The sequence below is a fragment of the Larus michahellis genome, chromosome 2 (assembly GCF_964199755.1).
Source record: "Larus michahellis chromosome 2, bLarMic1.1, whole genome shotgun sequence".
In the NCBI taxonomy this organism is placed as follows: domain Eukaryota; kingdom Metazoa; phylum Chordata; class Aves; order Charadriiformes; family Laridae; genus Larus; species Larus michahellis.
The window spans coordinates 11,280,940-11,304,015 of record NC_133897.1 but is presented as its reverse complement, the minus strand read 5'-3'; the positions used below and the strand labels follow the sequence as shown (position 1 = coordinate 11,304,015).

The 23,076-nt window shown below is 38.9% G+C and overlaps 1 protein-coding gene across 3 annotated transcripts in view; it reads left to right on the top strand.

Moving 5' to 3' along the window:
- The window catches only part of PTPRN2 (protein tyrosine phosphatase receptor type N2), a 661,189-nt gene that overhangs the window by 235,718 nt on the left and 402,395 nt on the right, over nucleotides 1-23,076 (top strand). For all 3 annotated transcript variants that reach the window (XM_074574140.1, XM_074574141.1, XM_074574142.1), the window contains 2 exons: nucleotides 3,493-3,655; nucleotides 18,024-18,504. In XM_074574140.1, the coding sequence (XP_074430241.1) occupies nucleotides 3,493-3,655; nucleotides 18,024-18,504 (644 nt within the window). The remainder of the gene's footprint in view (nucleotides 1-3,492; nucleotides 3,656-18,023; nucleotides 18,505-23,076) is intronic.

The window sequence follows — 23,076 nt, the reverse complement described above, 5'->3', positions numbered from 1 at the left end:
TACATGTTAAAAAAACAAAAAGTATATTGACACTTTAGGAACATCAGAATTTCAAATGTGTTCCACTTATAGCAGTTCCTATTGTGGATAGATTTTCTGAAGTTACCAAGCTGTGCTTCTGAAAGCATTATCTTATGTGCCAACAGTTTAAAGCATTAATTGATTTCTCTGGTTGTCCATTTGCAATATATTCTGTAGGTCAGAGAACAGTAGGAACTTTTTCTCTGGCGTCTTGTAGATTCTGATAAAGTTTGCTATGTGCTCAGTGCGCGCTTGCTAAAATCTTATCAGATAATAGTAAATAATTAAAAGCGCAACTTAGTGTAGGTATTTAATTATCAAAGAAACATTATGGCAGGAAGAGCTTTTATTAAGGATAACGTGTAATAAGACAATATGAAGTCATACTAATGAGTCATTAATCCCCACAGAGCTAGTGAGAGCAGGAAAATAGACTCAGGCACTTGAAAGGTAAATTGACTTAGGCTAAATTAGTGCGTATGAAATGTGACGGAACAGAAGACATGGATTTCATCTTAAAAAAAATGGTGAAACTGGGAGCTTGATTTCAAGATGAAAGTTCTTTCTTTGGTGGCTAACTGGAGTGTATGTGGTATTTCTGGGGCCCTTATTAAATTTCAAAAATCCCTACTCTTGAAAGAGGATCCAAGATGAAGGAAAAAAGTCCATTCTGCACACAGGGAATAAATGTCAGTTGTGTTCATCGGTGCAATTAGGCAAAACCGCAAACGTTTCCAGCCAACTTCAATGTATGAAATGGGGTATAGCATTATTTCTATAATAAAACCATCATTAACTCAGTAATAAGATTCTCACAGCATTTAAAAGGGAGAAACTTTATTCTTACACGTATGTTGTCTATTAATTGAGAACATTCTAGAAAAGTGTAATATCTGAAGTACAGTGATTTAGATATTTGCACAAAAAAGTTTCTAAAGCACTGGTTCTTGTAGGAAATATAGAATTATTTCCATGGATAAATAATTATCTATGTTATTGTCTTTATACCCTGAAGTTCACTGTATGCAAAGTCCTTTTTCAGAAGAAATTAAAACTGAAAATACTTCCAAATAAGTGCACAAGAGCTCAGCTGACAGTCATGTCTCCTACTCACCAGGTGCTTTTATATATTCGTCTTTCATCCATTTTTCAATATCACTTTGTCAAATTTAAAAGAAATATTTTAATTCAGTTGCAATAATAGCTCGTTTAATGCATTTTTCTTTCTGTCTTAACAAGGTGAACAACAGTGGTATACTGGTGAACTGCAGAAATTCTTAAAAATCTTTCAGACGTGTTCATAGGATTTTATTAAAGTTGTCATCAAATGAAATGTAATGCTTTGTTAGACTTTTACATTTTAAGTGTTTAAAAGTTTATACCATAAAATATTACATCTAATGTGGAATTTAAACACAATTTGAGCATAATTACTGTCTCTATAAGAAAAATGAGAAATCTTACACCTCAGATTTTGCTTCTATCACCAGTGTGAGTGATTATATACTGTAAATAATGGCTTGAAAGCCTATCCTAAATACTGTCTTTTGTCTGTGCACTCAGTTCCCATTAGCTCCAGTGGAAATCCTCAGGGCAGAATTTGGTCTGGTGTTTCCGTTTTCCCTTTCTTTTCAAAGTTAGCGAAGAAAGGAGAGGATAGGTGTTGGAATTAATTGACGAATGAAAGATGAGTGTTTGGAAGTGGGATACCTTCTATGATGAGAGCCTCTTTGGATAATAATCATTGGCCATTGTAATAATCTCTGCAGGGAAGTGGTTGATTCGCCGACATTGAAGACTTTTAAGATTCAGCTGGACAGGGTGCTGGGCCATCTTGTCTAGACCATGCTTCTGCCAAGAAAGGTTGGACCAGATGATCCTTGAGGTCCCTTCCAACCTGGTATTCTATGATTCCTCTGATTAATTCATCTCTATTGAAGCGGAAAGCCTATTGCCTAGCTCTTTCTAAAACTGCAGAACAGTTTTAGTCGGGCTTGAAGTTGAAAAGGAGGTGGATAATGTTAACTACATGTCCAACCCCCATCGCAAGGCAGAATTTAGAGCTCTGGAATCAGAGGAAAATATGAACAGCATGAGAAGGAAGAAAGACTTATGGTAAATTATATCAAGATCGCTACAGTGCTCTGTGCAGTAAACCTTCATTTTCCTGGCGTTTGTGTGCCTGGTTGTTTGTGCTGGTTGTTTTACACTGGGGAGAGGGGGGAGGGGTGGTTCTGGAACTTCAAAGTGAGCAACCCTATGAGCACTATTGGTTGCAATGCCACCACAGCAAATTAGATTATTAATTACATTTATTGGCATTAAATTAGTGAGGACATGCATTTGGTACAACTGTGAGCATGGAAGGAAGACTGTTATTTTGTGCATAAAGTAATGTAATTAAACCCAAGATTTGGAAAATGAGATAATGGTACTCCCTCAAGCTGTGCCCCCACATAAGCACCATGACGTGGGCTGGTAGAATAAAATTTTGCTTACAGTAGCGTGGAGACGTTGAAAATCAAATGATGCCTGATCTCCTTGGGCTCAAAAGCTTTCCCACCTGGAATTGTTCTTCACTGAAGAAGTGCGTGGGCATTTGGGTAGGAAATGGTGACACCAAAAAGGTGATTTCCCTCAAAAAAATGTGTCTCTCGCAGGCAAGGAAGCAGACTGGGAACCCTCTCTTTGCTCTTTTACACAAGGAATGAAATAGTTACTGGTGCTGACATTTAAATTATCATCATCATTGACATGTTGTTGAGATAGATGAGGAGAGCTGGTAATAATTCAAATTCATTGCACACAGCGCTTTGAATCCCATATAAACACCTCTACGCTGCTGTTGTTTAATCACATTTTTAGCTTTTCTTTGCAAACGTCACCAAGATCTGTCTAAATCAGTCAGGAAACACGGCTATTCTGTGAATCCCAGGCACAAAAGAAGACTAGAAGAGATACATTTCCCATCTAATTATTCCTTTTTTAAGCCTTTTGCTGGAGCTGGCTTGCTCAGTTATTTCTGCACATGCAGTAGTCTCACTGTATTCTGTAAATTGGTGCAGGGCCAAATTGATGTTGAATCTCATCATCATCCAGCAATTTTTAAAAATCTTACAACCAACTCATATTTCTTTGGGATGCAATTTAATCAGGCATATTTTCTTTTTATAAGCATTTTCTTTTCTTCAGAATATGGCTTTGCCTTGATGTAGGCATTTTATTTGATTTACTGTTGGATCATTAACTTTGATTCATGCAATAAATTGTTAATAGTTCAAGACTTTTTGTCTGCTTTTGCTGAAACATTGAATTTTCTATACTTTTGTGGCTTTTAAGCTTCTGGGTAACTTTTTTGTTATGTATGGAACGAACTTCAGTGGTTTGCAGTATAAACCAGTGGCTTTTTAGTTGGGCACTTTGTACATTGTACAGACCGGTGACTTTCTTTTCCTTGCTTTTGCTGTGCAGGATTTTGGAACAGGATGCAGATAATGAAAGAAAATACGATCTGGAAAATGCCGTGAACTTGGCCAAGTCTCTTCAGCAATATCTTAAATATCTCGGTGTTCTCTCCCAGTCTGCAGCTACAAATTTGTATCCAAGGAAGACAAACGACAAAGCTTCTGTCAAGGTAGTATTTTTAAAGTGGTTCCTGCATTCTGTGATTTTGGCTTCCTTCTTCTTTGAATTCTCCTAATTTTTCAATTTTCTCTTCTGTCCCAAGACCAGACATTGTTTCTTACTGCCTCCTCCAGCTGATTATCATAACTGCACTACCCAAGTCCTCTCCAAAAGGGTTGGGTCAGCTTCAGCATTGTAAACGATATAGCTCTTCTAACCCAGAGTGTTTTACCTTAACATGAGACAGATTATATATGTGCAAGGAGGAAGAGTGGGATAATGGTTGCAACATCTTCACTGGCTGATCTGAAACACTTCTTACAGCGTCTGAATGGCTTCTCTCCAAAAAGCTGGCTGAACTACCCAGGGAATTCTTGCTGATGTTTATGGTGCTTACAGTACAATTAATGTAATCTTTCAGCAGATTTTGATAACAGATCTGATGAATTGTGCCTCAACTTTTCCTAATTCTTACTGATCATAAAGTAAGCCTATCATGACCAATTAAGGTTCATATGTATGCATTATAAGTATACATATGGCTAGGAAGATAAATCACACCCATTAAATCTTGAGTATCATCTCTGTTAAAAAAACACACAAATGCCTATCTGAGAACTAAAACTCTTTTTTCTTTCCCAGAGAAAATCTGTCTCGCTCTAAGATGGAGCTTGATAAATTTATAAAAATGATTTGATGATGGGGTTACATATCTCATAGCCCTGCATCTTTTCCTCAAAAAAAATGTTTATCCAAAGAAATCTATTATTTTAAAGAAACAGGCTGCTATTACAGTGATCATCTCAAAAAACTCGTATGTGCTATTTGCATGAATACAGTGAAAATGCAACAACCTTACCTAAAAAATATACTGACGTTTTAGGAAAAAATCAGGCAAAGAAAATATAGTGTCAAAGCCAAACTGATGTTTTTTCCCAGGAATTAACTCAGAGACACGGCACTACTGCAGTGTATCTGCAACAGCAACTCCCAACAACAGTATCAGCGGTATCTACTATTTAGTCATGGTATAACTGAAATGTTATTATTCTTGTCAGGAGCCGCAAATTTCCAGTTTCACTGATTGGCGTATATAACACTTACGATTTGTGGCATATGTCATTAGGTGTTTGTCTGAGGCAAGAGAAACTTGCAGGCAGCAGCCAGGCAGCTTTGGGGATGGATGAGTGACCACCTCCGTGGTACTTTTCCTCCACTCTCTAACACGGGCACTGACTGCAGTGAGGATGCCCTGCTTTGAATCACTGCCTTTCAGAGACAAGAAAACTTGCTCGCAAAGTATTGCAGTGGGTCTGGTCCTGTCATGCAAGTTCATAAATAATCCATATGGCTGAGACCTTCTGTGGGGAAGCCTGCTGTGATAACACCACCCACCAACCTTATCGAGTGTTGCCATGGAGATGGGTACTCTGAAGCCTGGGGGAGTGGGATAAAGAGGAGAAAATCTGGAAATGAAGCACGTATAGGAGCAAACTGTACACTTCTATTTACTAAGGAGCATTTTAAAACAACAGACAGCGAGACAGACAGGTTACCTATAATTTAATGTTAGAAAATAAAAAAGGAAAATTATCTTAACAATTAAGAATCAATCGTAAATTTTAAATGATCCTGGAGACGTTTCCCGGTTCTCTGCAAATCAAATGCACCTGCTATTATTTAAAAAGAAAGAAGAGGGACACTGTGTTTGTATCTTGATTCATCGGGTCATTAATGGAATAACATTTTAGCAAAAGAGAAAGCAGGATTTTTGCTAATCCAGGAAGCAGGAAAAACGTAGAATTTAGTGTTTTGAAAAGAATAGGAAGGAAAGTAACTGCAGGAGCTGCCTTTGATATTGTCATACCACTTGGAATTGAAAATGGCTATCTTACGCAGTTTAATTGCATGCTTCAACAAAATCGTGTTACCTTGTGTTCATATATGGATAAATTATAATGTACATTAAATAATTGTAGCAACAATTTTATCTTTTTAACTTTCTTGTAATTTTCTGATTAAAAATAACCATAAGAAAGAGATACTTTACCCTACTTAGACTTAGAATTGCAGCTTTTGGGCCTTTGCCCTTCGTAAAAATAATCTTCTTTCAAGTATATATTTACCTCTGTCACTTCTTTCTTGCTGTCGGGGAGCAGGAGATGTAACACTACTCTGGTTGCTTTGATACCTTACCTGCTATGAAGTATAGCTGAATCTTGCAGAAATTTAGTGCTTCTAGGCAGACTTCCTGAATGAAGTCTGGTTTGTTCCAAAACTGTCATCAGAGGACTCTGGCCAAGAATAAAAGGGAGGAAGAAAAAAGACAAAGGGGATTTAAAATATTTGTTACATTCCAAAAGTGTTATTTACTATGTAAACTTACATATTTTTAATCAAACTGGTTTACAAACTTTTGGTCTTCAGTTTTGGTACTACCTTCCGTGTGTATTGTCAAAATAAAAATTCAGAGCTTCAGCATTGTTGGGGAGAGAGCAGACATACAGTTATGCATGAAGTTGTAAAATAAGACACAGCAAAACCTAAGACAGGTAACTCTTTTCCTTTTTCCCTTGTTCAAACAACAGTCAGCTTGAGGCTTGATAGAATAGTGACAGAAATAACAGTATTAAACTTAAATCATGCAATGGACCAAAATTTCTCTAATGTCTACCATTTATTACAAGAGCCTCTCTGAGTGATTTTTGAAGTGCTTGAACTTCATCGCTAACTTAGAATTTTTTCTCAGTATTTAGAGAGTATCTACTGCAGGCTATAATCTAACCAGTTGATAATGACTTTGACAGTGGATAAATAGCAGTAAATCAGAAGATTTGGTGGGGCTGTTTCCTGAGGATTACAGTTGTAAAGAACGTTTCGCTTTAGTTCAGTTGAAAAGAGTTGTTCAGAAAATGGGCACTTGGTGGCATTTGTTACTTAAGCATTAGCTAGTGGGGTTTTGGTTTGGGTTTTTTTTCCCCCACTTGGCCTTAACGAAGGTTTTACCATTCACAAAATGCATTATCAGTATTTTTTATTCCTTTCTACCAAACCTGGACTTAGTATGGATAATAACATATAGCCAGGCGCATACACATAACGAGAAAGCTCGGTTTATCTTACATACTGAGGCTTCAAATCATGTATGAATCCCCCCACTCTTCTCCCCTCCAGTTAGAGCAAACCCCTCTCTTACAGAAAAAAGAAACAACCGACCAAAACCCTGAAAAAAACAGTACACCGTTGACGTTCCTACAGAAACAGAACGGCAGAGTTTTGTTGGCTTCGAAGGGCCAGCAGAGAGCTGATATTAGTAAAGCCAGTCAGCTGTAGAAGGAGAGCTTGCTTGCTTTGCTGCTGATGGCAGCCCTGCCGGTGGGCTCTGTGTAAGCGTTTGCATAGCAGGGCATGTGGGAAATCTTTAAATAAAGTAGATGGAAAAAGAAAAAAATAGCTATGTCCACAGCGGCCTTTACAACAGAGCAAAAAAGAGAGGCAGCAAAAATGATCAGTGTGGAAACAAATACTCCTGTTGTCTACTTTTCACCAAGGCAGTGAGGAATGATCTTACATTATAGGTTTTTTTAAAAGTCCAAATGCCTGCATTTGAATAGTTACAGGAGATTTCAATTATACTGCTTTCATCTCACCGAGAATAATTTTTTGATAATCACAGAAAGATAAAAGATTCGAAATTTGATCCAAATATACTTAAAAGTCCCAAAATCATAAAGAAAATGAAAATAACTCAGCTGAAACTATGTGTTTATTTCTTGAACTAGCTATCATTTTCACACATTCTCATGCCTTCTAGTAGCCCGAGTGATTAATGTTTTTAATACCTGAGGCTGGCAAAAGTGTGCTGCTCTACTCTGGGACCGGACACTCCATGGGCTCCTCTTGGAAACCTTCTAGGGCTGTAGGAGTATGGGAGTTGCCTGCTGCACTTGTGCTACTGCTGCATTTCTTGTTGCAGGGGTCTCTGGTTTATGGTTTAGGTTTTTATGTCTAGAAGAATCATGGGATTGCTTTTATTCCTTCCTCCTGATGTGACCTCTCAGGTGTTCAGACATGGGGCCTGCTTGCTGCTAAGGTCTTCTGCAGGCTGGTGTGCCATTCTGGCCCTTGTACGCACTGTAGGGAGGAAGAGAAAATTATCTCAGAGTCAGCCGGGAGTTTCATCCATTTTCTGCTGTTTCAGTTTCTTTGGGTTTTCATTACTTACATTGCTTTTCTAGGTAAACTTTATGTATAAATATTGTGATTGCAGAAATCTCCGGGTCTCAGGTATTCTTACAAGTTTTAAAGCAGACTTTGGAAAAAAAAAAGCAGAATCTTTACATGAAAGAAGTCACTAATGAAGTTAAAGGTCTTTCCAGAATCATGAAGGGAAAAAGAAACAGACAAAGTGAGTGGTTAGTGGCAGAGGGGTATGGCTGGTTGTTAGATCAGCAGTACAATGGAGCCGAAAGGGGAGAAAGTGCAAGTAAAAACTGTTGCGGCAGAGTCAGTTTGCTGGAATCTAGAAGGGTGCGAAGGTTAGACAAAGCACTTGGTAAAGCCTATATTTCAGTCCTCAGTACAAGAGGGAACCTTCCACCTATTTTCCCTTTTCACATTCCGGGAAGAGCACTCAGTTTTGCTGGGTTGAAAATCAATTGTTTGATGCTTTGTAATTGATCTCCTGAAGGAACTAGGATGGGTGATAATTATTCAAAGGATTATTATTTATTTTAGAAAATCTGAGTGCACAAGGGCTCGAAGATGTACTCTGAACTTATCTGCAAATAATTGTTACTGTGATTAACTAGTAAGAAATTATGCAGACATTGCTTATTTTAATCTGGAGCTTTAATTCAAAAAAGCGGTACCCTTATTTATCTAAAACTGATTAAAATACAGTACTGAACGAAGATCATCCAAAATTGATTTGATGGCTGACTGCTAAAAAGCAAAAAACCTTTCTGCAATGTATACATTTAAAGTCTGCTTATATAAATGTAAAATTTAATATGTCATATATGTGGGATTATGTATAAGTAAGAAAAATGTAATTTGCCCTGTGTATAAGTACTTTCATAAAAATATTAGGAATAACTGATAAAGGAGTGTCTCCTTGAAGCTAGAGTTGCCCATCTATTGACATATCTATACAACAATGATTAGAGTAAATCTGGACATCTTACAAACGTTGATGTATTTATTTAGCTAAAGCTATTACAAAGTAAGGAAGAACTAGGACCCCAGTTTCACAGACAGCTTTCCCGAGGTCGTACAAGAATTTTTCGGTAGACTAGAAGTTAAGCCTCAAATCCCAGACAAGTATTTAGTATTTGGGATCGTTCTCCCCTCCATGGCTCTCTTCAGTAAAATAGAAACATTAAAGTCCTCTTACAAAAAATGAAAACACAACAACAACAAAATAACTCCAACCCAAAAAACAAAGAAAAAGCAAAACCCCATTTGCACGGAGCAGAATTCACTTTTGACCAAAACCAGATGTTTACATTGGTGCAAGTCAGCATAAACTCCTTTTATGATCAGTGGAGAGAAAAAAGGAATTTCCAAGTTGATATCCACCCATGCTAACTTAAATATATAAAATTAGACGTGGTAAATTCTGTCCTGTTTGCCATCCTGCGTGAATCTGGTCTGGACAGCAATATTTTTCTGGGAGGACTGGTACTCATACATTTGAAGATCTAACACAATCATGGCTACAAATCCTAGTACAATTACAGTGAGGTTGTTTGTGGCATAAACACACAGTTTGGCAGTCTAATGTGATCCATGATTTTATTTTTGAGCTTAATATTTTGGCAAGTGAAGGTTCTAGTGCCAGTATTGTGCTCTTCAAGTCTTAGACCTAACACCTGCCTTTACCTACAACCTATCAGTTTATGTACGATGTAGTGACAGAATTTTCATATCTTAACAGAGAAACCATGATTTCCCTTATCACACAGCTTGTAAAGATTTGTAATCTTGTAAATATTAATTATTTGTACAATGATTTGAAGACATAATTGCTGTAGAAATGATATTATAAATGATGTGCGTAGGCCTGGAGGCTTATTTAAAAGACCAATTCATTAATTTCTGGTAAATTCCAAACATAGGTTGACAGTTTTCAAATCTCAAATACTGACTGGACAATAAGATTTGCTTCTTTTTCACATCCCTCCCCGCCCTTTCGAAATCAACTCTTTCTTTGCCGAATACCATGTATTGGGAGCTTTTGTTTCTGCCATTTCTCCTGCAAGTTTGCTATTTGTCTTGCAAATATTTACACACTGTACTTCACTACACTGGGCTCAGTAAATAGAAGATGGTGGAGCTGGTACAAATTTTAAAGAATATTACATATTTATTTTTAGATCATACTTATCAGATGAGAGGGTAGAGTTCACAAAAAATTAAACTTATTTTACCTAACCTTTTTGTGAGCGTGCTGGTGTATACATTTCAGGACAGTAAAACAACCGGTGTTTTTCATGAGGGGAAAAATCCTCGCCTTACCTCTCGCCGTTGTCCAGGGAATGGTTAGATGCTTTCAATGGGGTTGTAAAGCAAAGTTATAGACATGGATCCTGCAGATTTCTGTTCACTTGCTTTTCTTTGGGTAAAACTAGTCTCTAGATTCGTATGTTAGAGTTATAAATATATTGAATTGGTGATAATGTGCTCAACTTTTGGCAGATGAAGATCTTCGTGTTTCTATGTAAATCATCTTTAGATAATGAGTTAGCTCAATATACCAGCATATGCCTACAGAAAATGTGTTTAAACATCATTCACTGAAACCTTAAGTAACAGACTTATTGACATATGAGCAAACTGTTCTCAGGCATGGGAAGCTGGTAAACCCTGGTATATTTATCAGCACTGATCACCATGCTGCATGATTCCTACCATCCACTGGGGGCTGGCTGTCACTTCTTGGTTCCTATTAGTAATGTTAGGGAGCTGCTGAACCCTGACAGAAGTGAAGCTGGTCCAGCTCCACGTCCTCGTGTGTAGCCAGTAGCCAGGTGGAGCAGGTGGTGCCAAGAGGCACCATGGGACCCATGGTTGGACTCTGGTGGTTGGCACTCAGACCACCACACACACACGTGCATGCAGAATAGAGACCTCCTCACCCAAAATAATAGTTAGAAATGGAGTTTATTGAGAAGTCGGGATAGACTGTGGTGATGAGACACAAGGCATGGTCAGACAAGCATACTGGCCTTTACTGGTCTCTTTTACTTCCTTTCCCCCCTGTTTTACCACAGTTGCTCCCCAATCCACCTTGATCACTCCCTCTCTGGTCCTCTCTCTAAAAATCCCATAATATGCCTTGCACAATGATAAGTTGCTCTTCTTGGCATCCCATAATGAGTGCGGCACTCTTGTAGGCAGTAACCCCTTCAATCTGCAGGGTGATCCAGAGAGCTTCTCCCACTGACCCATCTGGTGCATGGCACTCCTGGCTGAGGGCTCGCTGTGACAGCCCAGAGAGGACTTGGGGCAGGGGTCCCTTGGCATTCATGAGGTTATTGGGGTTGATCCACCTGTCATTTTTCTCTGCTCCTTTATGTGTGGAGACAAGCCAGGTTATCGTGTAACCCAATATGTAAAACTACCATTTGTTTGTGATGAGCTAATGATGAATGCTGAGGAAAGGCAATCCGGCACTCCCTTTACGCCAAAGGAAATGCTTTAGAAACTTTGTTTTAGCCCATAGGATGGAGATTTGTCAGAAACAGAGAGAACACCCAGCAGTCAGCTATGAAGACCAAAGCTATTGAGCTCCTCAGCAGTACAAGAAATGGCAGCTAAGGATAAAAATTATTCATGCAGGACAGTCTGTTGGAGAAGGTTGAAGGGTAGGCATGCAGCTAACAGCATCCCAAAGGAAACTAAGAATCGATGGGAACATTTGAAATTTCACAGTTAATTTCTTAAATAGTAACTTATACATGAAAGAAACCTATGTATTTATCCTCTCTCTTTTTTCTTTTGTTTTGGAGGGTTGTTTTGTTTACTGCTCACAATCAAATCTCTGTCAACTGAAATTCCAGCACTGTAGATTATTGAATGGTATACAGTCAGATCCCAGACAGTCCTGTTACACTGCAGATTCACAACTGGAATTAGGCAGCAAAGTCATGACTGGTTTTGATCGAAGGAGACTCTGAGGATCCCTTTTGCTTGATCAAGCTTTTGACACTGCACGCTACAGGGTGTTCATTAACAATCTTTGCCATCTTTACTTCTCTGGTGTAGTTCTTAAATGTTTTCAAAGATGGTGTAATTCTCAGAAAGAAAATAGGAGATAGTTACAGAAAATTATTAGTGAAATAGTAGGTCAGATGAGATGACTGTCATGGTGCCTGTTGCCTTAGGCCTGTGAATCTGTCAAAAGACTGTGTCCTGATGCTATCCCATCGCTGCAGGAGTCACTGGTTTGGCCTCTTTACCAGTTTCTGGATTCTGAATTAATCTTCCAAGTTCTTGTTTTTAATGCAGTGATTTCTTTCATGGTATAATATCCTTGTCCATAGTAAGTGAAAAGGTTATTATCAGTTGGTAGAAAACTCTTCTGCTCCACTGTTGCTCAGACAATTGTGTATTTTTTCATTGACTTTACCTATTATTTTCAGACAAACCTAACACTGAATTTGGTGCAGAGTGTGTAACATCATGTCAACGGCACACGGAGGCTTGTAAAGCAGGATTGCCCCCTTTGGCTAGCTTGAAGCTAGCTGGAAGCCTGCGAGGCTATCCTCCTGACAGCGCAGCACTGTGCGGGAACAGCAGATCACCAGCCGAAAGAATTAAAGCTTTGTTAGCATAGGTCTGGCTGCTTTAGCTGTGATGCTCTAAGGCCCCAGCTCTACTGCTTACTCAGCTCCATCCTGGGGATTTTGCACTGTAATCCACTCCACGACACCTGTTTGGCCCTCAGGTTCACATTGTTGGCTGGATTCCTCTCGAGGTAAAGGTAAATCGAGGTGTACAGATTCACAGCCCGCACTCCGATCTAGCAACCAGGCAGTGCCACCTGTGCTCCTGTTTGGTGAGGGCAGCGCACGGGTATGTGTATTTCCCATGCAGCGAGTTTACACGAGGCAAGCGTGTGTGGCTCACAAAGTATCTAGACTGCTTCTGGCAGAAAAAACTAAACTTATTTCACTCCACACAGTGAGATAAAGTATGAGATCATTTAATTTTTGCTAGCATTTAGAAACTTTTATTTTATCTCACCATTGGTAAGGGAGGGCCTGGTTCCAGTGTTTGTTGTGTTTTTCTTTTCTAATTTTAGAGAGCATGCTGCCACCGTCTCAAACAGGCACAGTAAATTAAGTATTGTAGGTGGAATCATGGTCCAACCAGATTTAGGTGGTAGCAAACATGAATTAATATCTGAAAATGCATCAAACAGAAAAAAGCTAAATTAAATTGATGGAGGAAGATTTCTTCTTTATGCATTCCTAAGGGATTTTTATTAGCTCTTTATGTTTATTGCCTTCAAGATTTAGCAAATGTGTCCTCAAGAAAGGAAGTATTTTGTCATAAATTTAATTCCATTCTTTCTGCACTTGGGCGAAATATTCAAATCCGTCTACCCCTTAGTGGGTAAAGTGAACAGCATTTATCTGCGGCTTCGGTTGTATGTATCTAATCCTGCCCCCTTTTTTAATTCTTTGAAGAAAATGTGTAGTCCATAGACTATTGCACAGAGCATCTGTAGGGTGTAATTTGATGTGCTCTTCTGTGAACTTCCACACAGAAAATGTCAGTTACTTACATACATAAACCATACGAGACATTGCCCTAACGATTCCATCTTCAGAAAGGTTAGTGTGGGGTTTTTTTTGATAATGTGTGAATTATTGAGATGGCTTATTTGAAAGGTGGTGAAGAAGAGGAAAATCTTGTGCACATGGAGAAATAAGATTTTTTTTAAACTCAGTTCTTTAGCAATTTGAATACTTTTTAAAGATGCTGTATCAGTGACATGAGGTAATTGAACAGTATCTTATCTATTCAAAATAAAATTATTCCTGATAGTAATAGGGACCTGTATTCTAACCCAAACCAGTATAACCCAGTTATATAGTAACTAGAGTATCCTTTCTTATTTCCGCACATTTCATTTTGAGTTTCTTTGCAGTTACTGGTAGGACTTTGTATAAATCCAGCTTAATCAATCTAGAAATTAATTTTCTTTCTAAAATTTTACTGCTCCCTGTTTCCCTCTGCTTCTTCATGATGTTAACAGCTTCTCCCAAAGGCGTTAACAAGGGAATTTACAGATTCTTTTTCACTGACCATGGATTCTGCCATTTAACTTGGAAGGAAGTCAAACTAACGATGTTCAGGAGGTTAGATTGCAAAAACACTTCAAATAAGATTATCGCAGTGCTCTGCAATTGTTATTCATAACTTAAGATGTAAATTGTCACTGGATTCTACACTACGTATAACAGATATTTTTCTCCCATCTTTTTCTGTAAAAAATATCTGGGTTTTTTTTTTCTCATGCCGCTTAGCACAAACCCATAGTCTAGGGCTGTATTTATCCGTGCTGCAATTTTACTTGGATTTCACCTTGCATATTTCGGTTGGCGCATACATTTTTGGTGCTGTGTTTTGTTTGAGATGAGGCAGGAGAGCTGAGGAAGGGGATTTTTCTCTTGCAAGTCGAGGATTGCCATGCCGTACAGCTGCGAGAGCCCTTTAATTAAGTTGGACTAAGCTACATCAGATGGGCTGGTATCTGAGTGCACTGTGAAGACAGCTGAGCTGTCGGCGCCGTACTTTAATTAGAACTTTTAATATTTCATCCTTTAGTACCCGAAGTGTGACCTGTCAAGCTGCTGAGAGGCTGCCCCTTCTTGATAGAGGTGCAGCTCTGAGCCCGGGACTGACACTTGCTTATGTCCCATTTGTGTACAATCACTTGGTAATTTTGTTGTGTTTTCTTTCTTTGTGTACTTGTTGTCCGCAAGAGCAGGAAATGACACATCTGTTAATGTTAAAGGATATTTGGACTTGTTAAATAGCTCATCAAAAGCCAGCCCACATCTCCTGACCCTATTCTTTCACAAGTGGTTTGAGAGCGTCTAGCAGTTTTGCTCCCCCTAAGATTTGATTTATTAGTAAAGCTTTAGAGGCAAAAGAGGCAGCTGGATATAGGACAAAGACCCAAATTAGGGTATCGTTGCACAAACTGGATTGAGCTAATTTAGTATCTTTCCATGGCTGAACAGGGAATGTCCTCTTCCCTCCCGTCATGTTTCTCCCTTTCCCAGCTCCCTGTTCTTCCTTCCCTTGTCCCCAGGAAGTCCTCCAAAAGGTGGTAAGGTAGGGAGCAGGTAGGAAAGGTAGCAAGGTATGTGGGTGGGAAAGGGAGCTGGCAGTGTACGTGAATTCTCTGCAAACTACTTAGTGTGTCTGGGTCTGCTTTGTGTCATCCTCTGCAGTTCCTTCTAGGGAATGAGCGTCATCAAAGGGTTAATTACCCCATGCAAAGACCGGTTGAAATTGAGAGATAAATACGTACAAGTAGTAGTTTTTCACATCTAGGATTTGCTATTAAGTATGTAAACAGCATTCAACTTGCATTTTGACAACTGGCTTCCCTCTTGGTGTTGATCAGAGCAATGCATACCCTGCAGCTGGTGCACTGAACGGGAGCTACGTGGCTGTTGTTTGATACAGTTCCCAGGGGACATTAAAATATTTCATACACAAAGCTGCTTGATCTCTAGCTCTATATTCTTTGACACTGTCTTACTCTAGCCCAATTTCTTGACATTAACAAAACACGTTTCTATGTTAAAGACCACCTGCAGAAGTGAAAAGCCTTGCGTTGGTGGATCACAAGCCAAAGACCCCAAAGTGCCTTTTTTCTGTAATAAAGTTGCATAAGCCATAAATCTACAAATCATGATATGAAATCACGGAATGAAACCCTTCAGTCTTTCCTCAGGGGGAGGATAACCCTCTTGGAAAACAAGGGTTATGAATATATATTATAAAGTCAACTGACTGCTATCAGAACAAATAAAATTGTTCAGACGGAGAGCAAAATTATTGTCCATAAATAAAGAACTAGATAAAATCTAAAAGTTTTTATTCATCTCTGGAATGGTTTATCAACTTTACTTATTTTGCCTTTACAAAGTCCATTAGGAAATATATAAATAATTGTTTTTCTGGCCAAATTCTACTAATTGCTCTCCTCTGGGTTGTAGAGTCTCTGAGCTCTATATTTTGCAGCTCTTTCTGTCCTAAGCTATTATACTATCAGTGCACAGGGACACCAGTGATACACTGCAAGACACAACAGTGAGAGCTGAAATAATCCCCGTCCTAAGTTTCCCATGTTGTAATGTAGTTCCTATGCCAATTTAACCAAGAAACCACAGCTGAGAAGCAGGAGCCATTCTTCAACATGCATACAGGATGGGATGCAACTTCAGCAAAGTGTCCTGAAGGAATTATAAACAAAGAATCTAATTGGAATAATTCTGAATATAAACAATTCTCCCAGTTCATATTTATATTTTGCAAGGAGTGAAGGAAAATTATTTAGGAGGGCAGAAGGGCTTTATTAAAAACAAAAATTCCTGCCTTCAGGTTGTGATCGTAACAAAAACATCTCTAGGATGAAACTATAGTACATGTACTGAGGTTCAACAAGGTCAAGTGCCGGGTCCTGCACTTGGGTCACAACAACCCCATGCAGCGCTACAGGATTGGGGCAGAGTGGCTCGAAAGCAGCCCGGCAGAAAAGGACCTGGGGGTGTTGGTTGACAGCCGGCTGAATATGAGCCAGCAGTGTGCCCAGGTGGCCAAGAAGGCCAACAGCATCCTGGCCTGTATCAGGAATAGTGTGGTGAGCCGGACTAGGGAAGTGATCATCCCCCTGTACTCGGCACTGGTGAGGCCCCACCTCGAGTACTGCGTTCAGTTTTGGGCCCCTCGCTACAAGAGGGACATTGAGGTGTTGGAGCGTGTCCAGAGAAGGGCTACAAAGCTGGTGAGGGGTCTGCAGGACAAACCTTATGAAGAATGGCTGAGGGAGCTGGGGGTTGTTTAGCCTGGAGAAGAGGAGGCTGAGGGGAGACCTTATCATCCTCTACAACTACCTGAAAGGAGGTTGTAGGGAGATGGGGGCTGACCTCTTCTCCCTGGTGACAAGTGATAGGACGAGGGGAAACGGGTTCAAGTTACGTCAGGGGAGGTTTAGATTGGCTATTAGGAAACGCTTTTTCACTGAAAGGGTTATTAAACATTGGAATAGGCTGCCCAGGGAGGTGGTGGATTCACCATCCCTGGAGGTGTTTAAAAAAAGGGTAGATGGGGCACTTAGGGACATGGTTTAGAAGTGGCTTTTGTCAGGGTAGGTTAAAGGTTGGACTTGATGATCTTAAAGGTCCCTTCCAACCTCAGCAATTCTATGATTCTATGATTCTATGTAATACTAATTAATGAGTTTATTGTTTCATGTGCTGGATAGAGGCTTAAAATGCTTAAAGGGAATTTAGAATTTGTCCTGAAAACTAAATTTCATCATCACTTTCAACAACAAAAAAGGGCAATGTAAACAATAGATGTTGTCTTGCAATGCTAGGTTCCTATCGGGTGCATCCTTAAAAATCTGAAACTGAAAATAGAGAACTCTAGTGCCAGCCCACCTTTCCACTTTCTTCCCTGCACTTTTTCAACGAAATCATGGTTTTAGCTTGACTGAAACATGTTTTACATTCTTGTTTAATTTGCTGAGTTCTTTTAGCTGAAATAAACGAATTAAAAACCAATTTAAAGGCGGGTTTTATATTTCTTTATACTGTCAGAGGACATATTGTTTAGCGATTTAATTTAGTGAAAAAAACATTTTAATTTAAAGTAGAACAAACTATTTTATATATACAAACAAATTGTTTCACTTTTTTATATTCTTTAAAAAATGACATTTTTTATTTGACCTGTTAGTTTTTGGTAAGTAATCTGAAAAATAAGTTATTGTCACAAGTCCAGTAAAAACCAAAGGGAAAGAGGCTTTACTGAATTTTCTTTGTCTAGGTGAATACAAGTAGTGCATGCAGAGTTAACATCAAGTTTTAGTTTTATCATTCTCTAATCTCTTTATCTTGCTTTTTAATAATTTAATAAGCTGTTTTACAAAATTTGTACCAAAGCGATAGTGCCTCTAAAGCAAACATACCAGTTTGAGGTTCGTAATCTTCATGCGCATTATGGATTCTAAATACTGTTTTCCTGGTTGGTAAAATGCTAAGGGTTATGCCTGTGGTTCCTGCATAACAATTATCATTACAAAGCAATAATGACCCAGTCATTTTTCCACCCTCTGTTCTCTCTAGAGCTACATCTACAATGATCCCATCAGGTACTATGTGATGCAAAAACCCAAAGAAAAAGCACCTCCTTTGGCCCATGCGTCAACATCCCACCAACAGCATGCTGAAAATCTCCGTGGGAGGACCTTCACCCAGCCTCAGCCAGACAAATTCTCGCCAGAGTCAGAAATGGGGCTTGACCAACAAACTCTGATGGCTGCTCTGCATACGTACATCACCCCGAACTTGTCAGCACAAAGCAATGATAAAAGCTCTCACAGCAGGACTAAAGGGTCTCACATTTACGCCGATAGATTCTACTCTTCGCAAGTCAGTCCTTTTGATGGAACTTTTACCAAAGGAAAAGGAGAAGATTTTAAAATGAAGAAGCTGTTCCAGGCAAAACCTGCATCTGCCGTGCTGGGCCCAACCCCTGAAATGCTGAATCTGAATCATAAATCTGCTTCCCAGGATGATCCCAAGGACCCACTGAGTGTAGTGGATGGTAAAGTCAATAATTACTTATTTTAACTTATCTGAAGTTTCCCTCATGTTCACTGAGCATTTTTGAGAAAAAAAAGAAAAAAATAGACATTCTGATAAATCTCCTTCTATTGGCATATTTATATCTACCATAATACTCACAATAACAATGTTCACTGTTCTAACTACTCTTTCCCTGCAAATATCTACCCACATTCTTCAACCCACCTTCCATATGCATGTAGAAATATATGGCACTCAGTAAGAAGTAGCATTTATGTAACTTGTTATATTTGCAAAGCACTTTACAAACAACACGTAATTATGGGCATATCTTTGCTGTCAAATCTGCTTTTATGCATGCATCCCACACCATGTATAGGTAATACAGAAATGCCTGGTTTTATTCCATTTCTCTGTATTTAACTAGAAATTCAAAGACCAACTACAGTTTCAAGTAAAATCAAAGTTAAACACAAAAATTAACACTGAAACAAATTCTGGCACAGAACACAGAGAGGGGAGGAGTCTGTCAGTTATGGGGACAGATGGACACAGAGTAATACAAGAAGGTGAGGTTGCAGATAGGCATTCTATATGAAACAACCCATTTGCTGTTTTTTCATATTTATTGCTGATGCCGCTTAACTATGACCAGATCCTGATTTCTTTTGTGTGTGGTAATTTGACAAATATTTAAATGAATTTGGAGTGTAACATCTCATGGGATACTGTGATGTATTTTAAGTGCTGCTTTGTAAGACAAGATGGGTCTTCTCGTCACGGCCGGGGATCAGGTAGAGTTTAGAAAATAATTCTCATTCACTTTGTTTTTTCTCTAAACTAACCTAGCTATTGATGTTATTCCAGTGGTTTAGAATGCCTGAAAAATGAAATAATTGATCCTCAGCCATTGCCAGGCAGTTACATCTGTTACGCTGTAGTCACCACTACCCCAATGGGTTTTGGTAATATGTAAGAGGGTTCCTTTGAATCCCTTCTGTAGTTATTGTCATCCATAAAGTTTAACGTTCTTTGATTTGTTTTGTTGGATAGAACAAAATAGAACACACAGAAATGTCAAAGTTGCAGCAGAGGAAAGATAATGCTTGCAATCTAAAAGATGCTCAGAAGTGAAAGCATTCTTGGTATGGTGCCCAGAGATAATAGGTTTCAAGGAACGAACTATAATGTAAAATCAAGTCCAGGTGGCACTGTAAGTCTCTTGCACAGGTTAGACAATTTTGTTGCTAGACTCAAAACAAACTAGGCACATGCTGGTTTCATTATCCTCCAGCTGTTCCACTTCACCTTTCCTGGTAGGAGCCAACCGGGAAAAAAATGCTTAACACTTAGAGGGAATAACATGTTTCACAATTCATTGCGTTGTACTGCTTTGACTTCACATACATAATGTGCCCAGTAGGAACTTCTACCATTGCATTAGCTTTTAAATGTTGCATAAACATAAAATTATTAAACATTTGAGTAGGAAATAACATGGTTTCCTTTGTATTTGTGAGCCAGTTAGTAGTCGCATAAGGAAGTAGCGAGGACAGACCCCAGTGTATTTGTTGTTTAAAGTGCTCTCCATTGCCATGATGATGGTTCGGATTCAGATTTGCCAGCTGACCGCCCCATCTCTTTCTGCTTTTAACCTTTCTCCAATCTCTCTGATGCTTCAGGACTTTTGTACACTTGTGGGGGGTTTCTCTCTTGCACTCTCTAAACCACAGAACTGTTCAAAAACTGGAAAGCGCGTGGGGCAGTCGGATGGGCTCGGTTCTCTGCTGCATCTGGCACAGGATTAGACAAAGGAACTTGACTGAGAGAACAATCCAGAAGGTACTGACCAGATTAGCGCTAAGAATTGCTGCAAAACAGTGGCAGGTAAATTATCTAACAAGGCACCCTGAGGGAGAAATACAAGAGAAGGAAATGTGGAGGCCTTTTGCTATCAGATTTGGAAACTGTTACCTCTAGGAGTAGCATGATGTGCGTGGGTACTGCCTTTGTAGTCACTGTGCAATAGTGGAATCATTAATCTGTCTTCTGCACTAGCTGTATTTAGAATTTGGCTCAGTTTTAAGTGATTTGTTCTAGTCTACGCATTTTTGGTGTGTTAAATATTACAGAATACATTTCTCCATTGCTTGGTAAAGGTCACAGAATTAGTAATTCAGATGTAATTTTTTTCAAAAAATAACAAACTTCCGTGCTTATAGAGCAAAGATATTTTTGTACGTCCACTGCCTTGCAAGGCTGTGGTCACCAGTCTGTGCGGCACTCAGCTGCTGAGGACAGCTAATACATGGTCAACTGGGTGATGGGGTAGAAGAGAACAGACCCCCTTGTGGGACTGCTGGCAAAGTTACTGCTGCCATACCATTCAGTTGTCAGGCAAGTTGGCTTTGGCAGTTGTGTCAACAGAGTATGGAGCTTCATTTGTGCGCGGTACAATGAAAAGCTGTTTTCCCTTGCTAAGCTGCTCTTGTTACCTACTAAGGAAATTCTGCTGGTGAAGCTGATGTTAAAAATCACATTATCTAAGATATATGTGTCTTTACTCTCACCCTGGTTCTAAGGCAACTATGAAAGGCAACTTGTCTTCTTCAGTTTGGAAGCTGGAGCTAATGGAGAAAGCTTTTGTGCCATTCAAGCCCTGTGAAACATGGCTGAGTGTTGCCGATTCTATTTAGAAGGGGTCAGTGGGAGAGTATGAGCTGTGCTCAGGTACATGCATGTTTTGAGTACATGTGCTGCTTAAGCGGTGTGCCATTGCAGTATCCATCTTCTTTTTGGTTATTCTCCAGCCGTACTTTCTGGTTTTAATAAATTCATCATAATTTCCTTAAATTACCCAAAGGTGTTTGTAAACAGATGCACTGATATTTATTTCTGTATCAGCCTCATCCAATAATATGAAATGATATACAAACACAGACAAGTGCCATGACGAGAAGTGGAAACATCCATATTTCACATGGACGTGTGTTAACATCATATCAGGAACCTCATGAAGTTAGCAAGACTCCTTATGTAGACCTCCATTTCACCAGGCTGTTACAGGCATTCTGGTGACTATTCTTCCTAGTATACTGAAAACATGATGTTCCTCAAACTTACTGCCTTTGATTATCGCCTTTGTTCCTTGACATTCTAAGTCACACTTGTAGTTCTTTACTAAGGGTAGTATATAATACCTAAGTTTTACTCACGTTGACGCAAGTATTTAGGAGTTTGTTTGCTCAATGGTGCCCAGGTGGCATTATCAAGGGCAGGAATAGCAGCATCAGAGGAGCAGGAGGCTCGTCTAGAACAGCCTTGTTTAATGAACCAGGAGGACCTGCAGTGAGGCTGTTAGCATTACCTGGAGTAGGGCCTGTGGCCATTCATTTTCTTGTGTAATTTCCTACGCCACCGCCCAATTTCCATTTTGTTTGAGATTGAGAGTGCTTTGTTATTGCTATGAACATGTGGAAGTGGACTGGGGAGATAAGACTTGGCTAAGATAATAGGTACAGAGAAAAGTTAGTTTGGAAAAAATGAAATGGAATGGAAATGACAAGGGTATATTGACTGCGTGTTGTTGAGTAGGTCAGTAGTTGGTCTTGACAGCTGGCTGTGAAACAACTGAAAAAAACAAAAATCAAATAGTGCTACATTAATAGAGCCCTTTTAATTATATATGTCCTGAAATACAATTATCTTTGAACATTTTTCTTCAAATATTGTTGTAATGGCCAGTAACTAACTTAAATAAAATTTAACGGGCAAATGCAGATGCAAATTATTTTTCTGGGGCTCAAAACCTGCCTTCAGATTGTAAGCCTAAGGTTGCTGATTTTTCAAATCAGAATTTTGGGGTAGTTTGTTTTGAATCTGCTGCTGAATTCATGAAATTGACCTAGCTTTTTTGTCATAAATGAATGATCATTGTTGAACAACTTTTACTCAACGACAAAATTGCTTTTATGCTGTTCCATTTGCTGGAATTTGCTTGAAACTCCTCTCTATGCATTTTGTTAAAAACTTCATAATATTTCTAACCATTCTTTTGAATTATTTTAAGAATCTTGTTCCTATTTTCAGAAAATAGATAAACTTTCAGGGTTCTACGTAACATTAGCACAGAGTCAACTTAAGAATCTGAGAGTTCAAATTTTGAAAAAATAGTGCTGCTAGGCATGTAAGTGTGTTTGAATTTTTTTCATGAATCCAATTTCTTGGTAAGATGTTTTTTATCACCTTGAAAATCACAGTAACTGAATGACATTCTTCTTGACTTGTTATGGCTAGAAAGCTGGGGAAAAAGAAATGTAGTTTCTGTTCCTAAGTTGAATAATTCAAAAATGTTTCAAAAATATTGTAGGAAAGTGAACAAGTGATCCTAAAGCAGTCAGTATCATTTAATAGTTAGGAAAGTCATCTGGATTGTGAGAATCTCACGTTCAAGGCTCTAATCAGCTGGCTGTTTTGCTCATGTTCTCTCTTCTTTTGCCTAAAACTAAGTGTTAATGAATGATGTTTGTCTGACTTAGAAACCTTTAATTCTTGACATAGATGTTTTCTAAGGCCATTCCACATTTCCAAG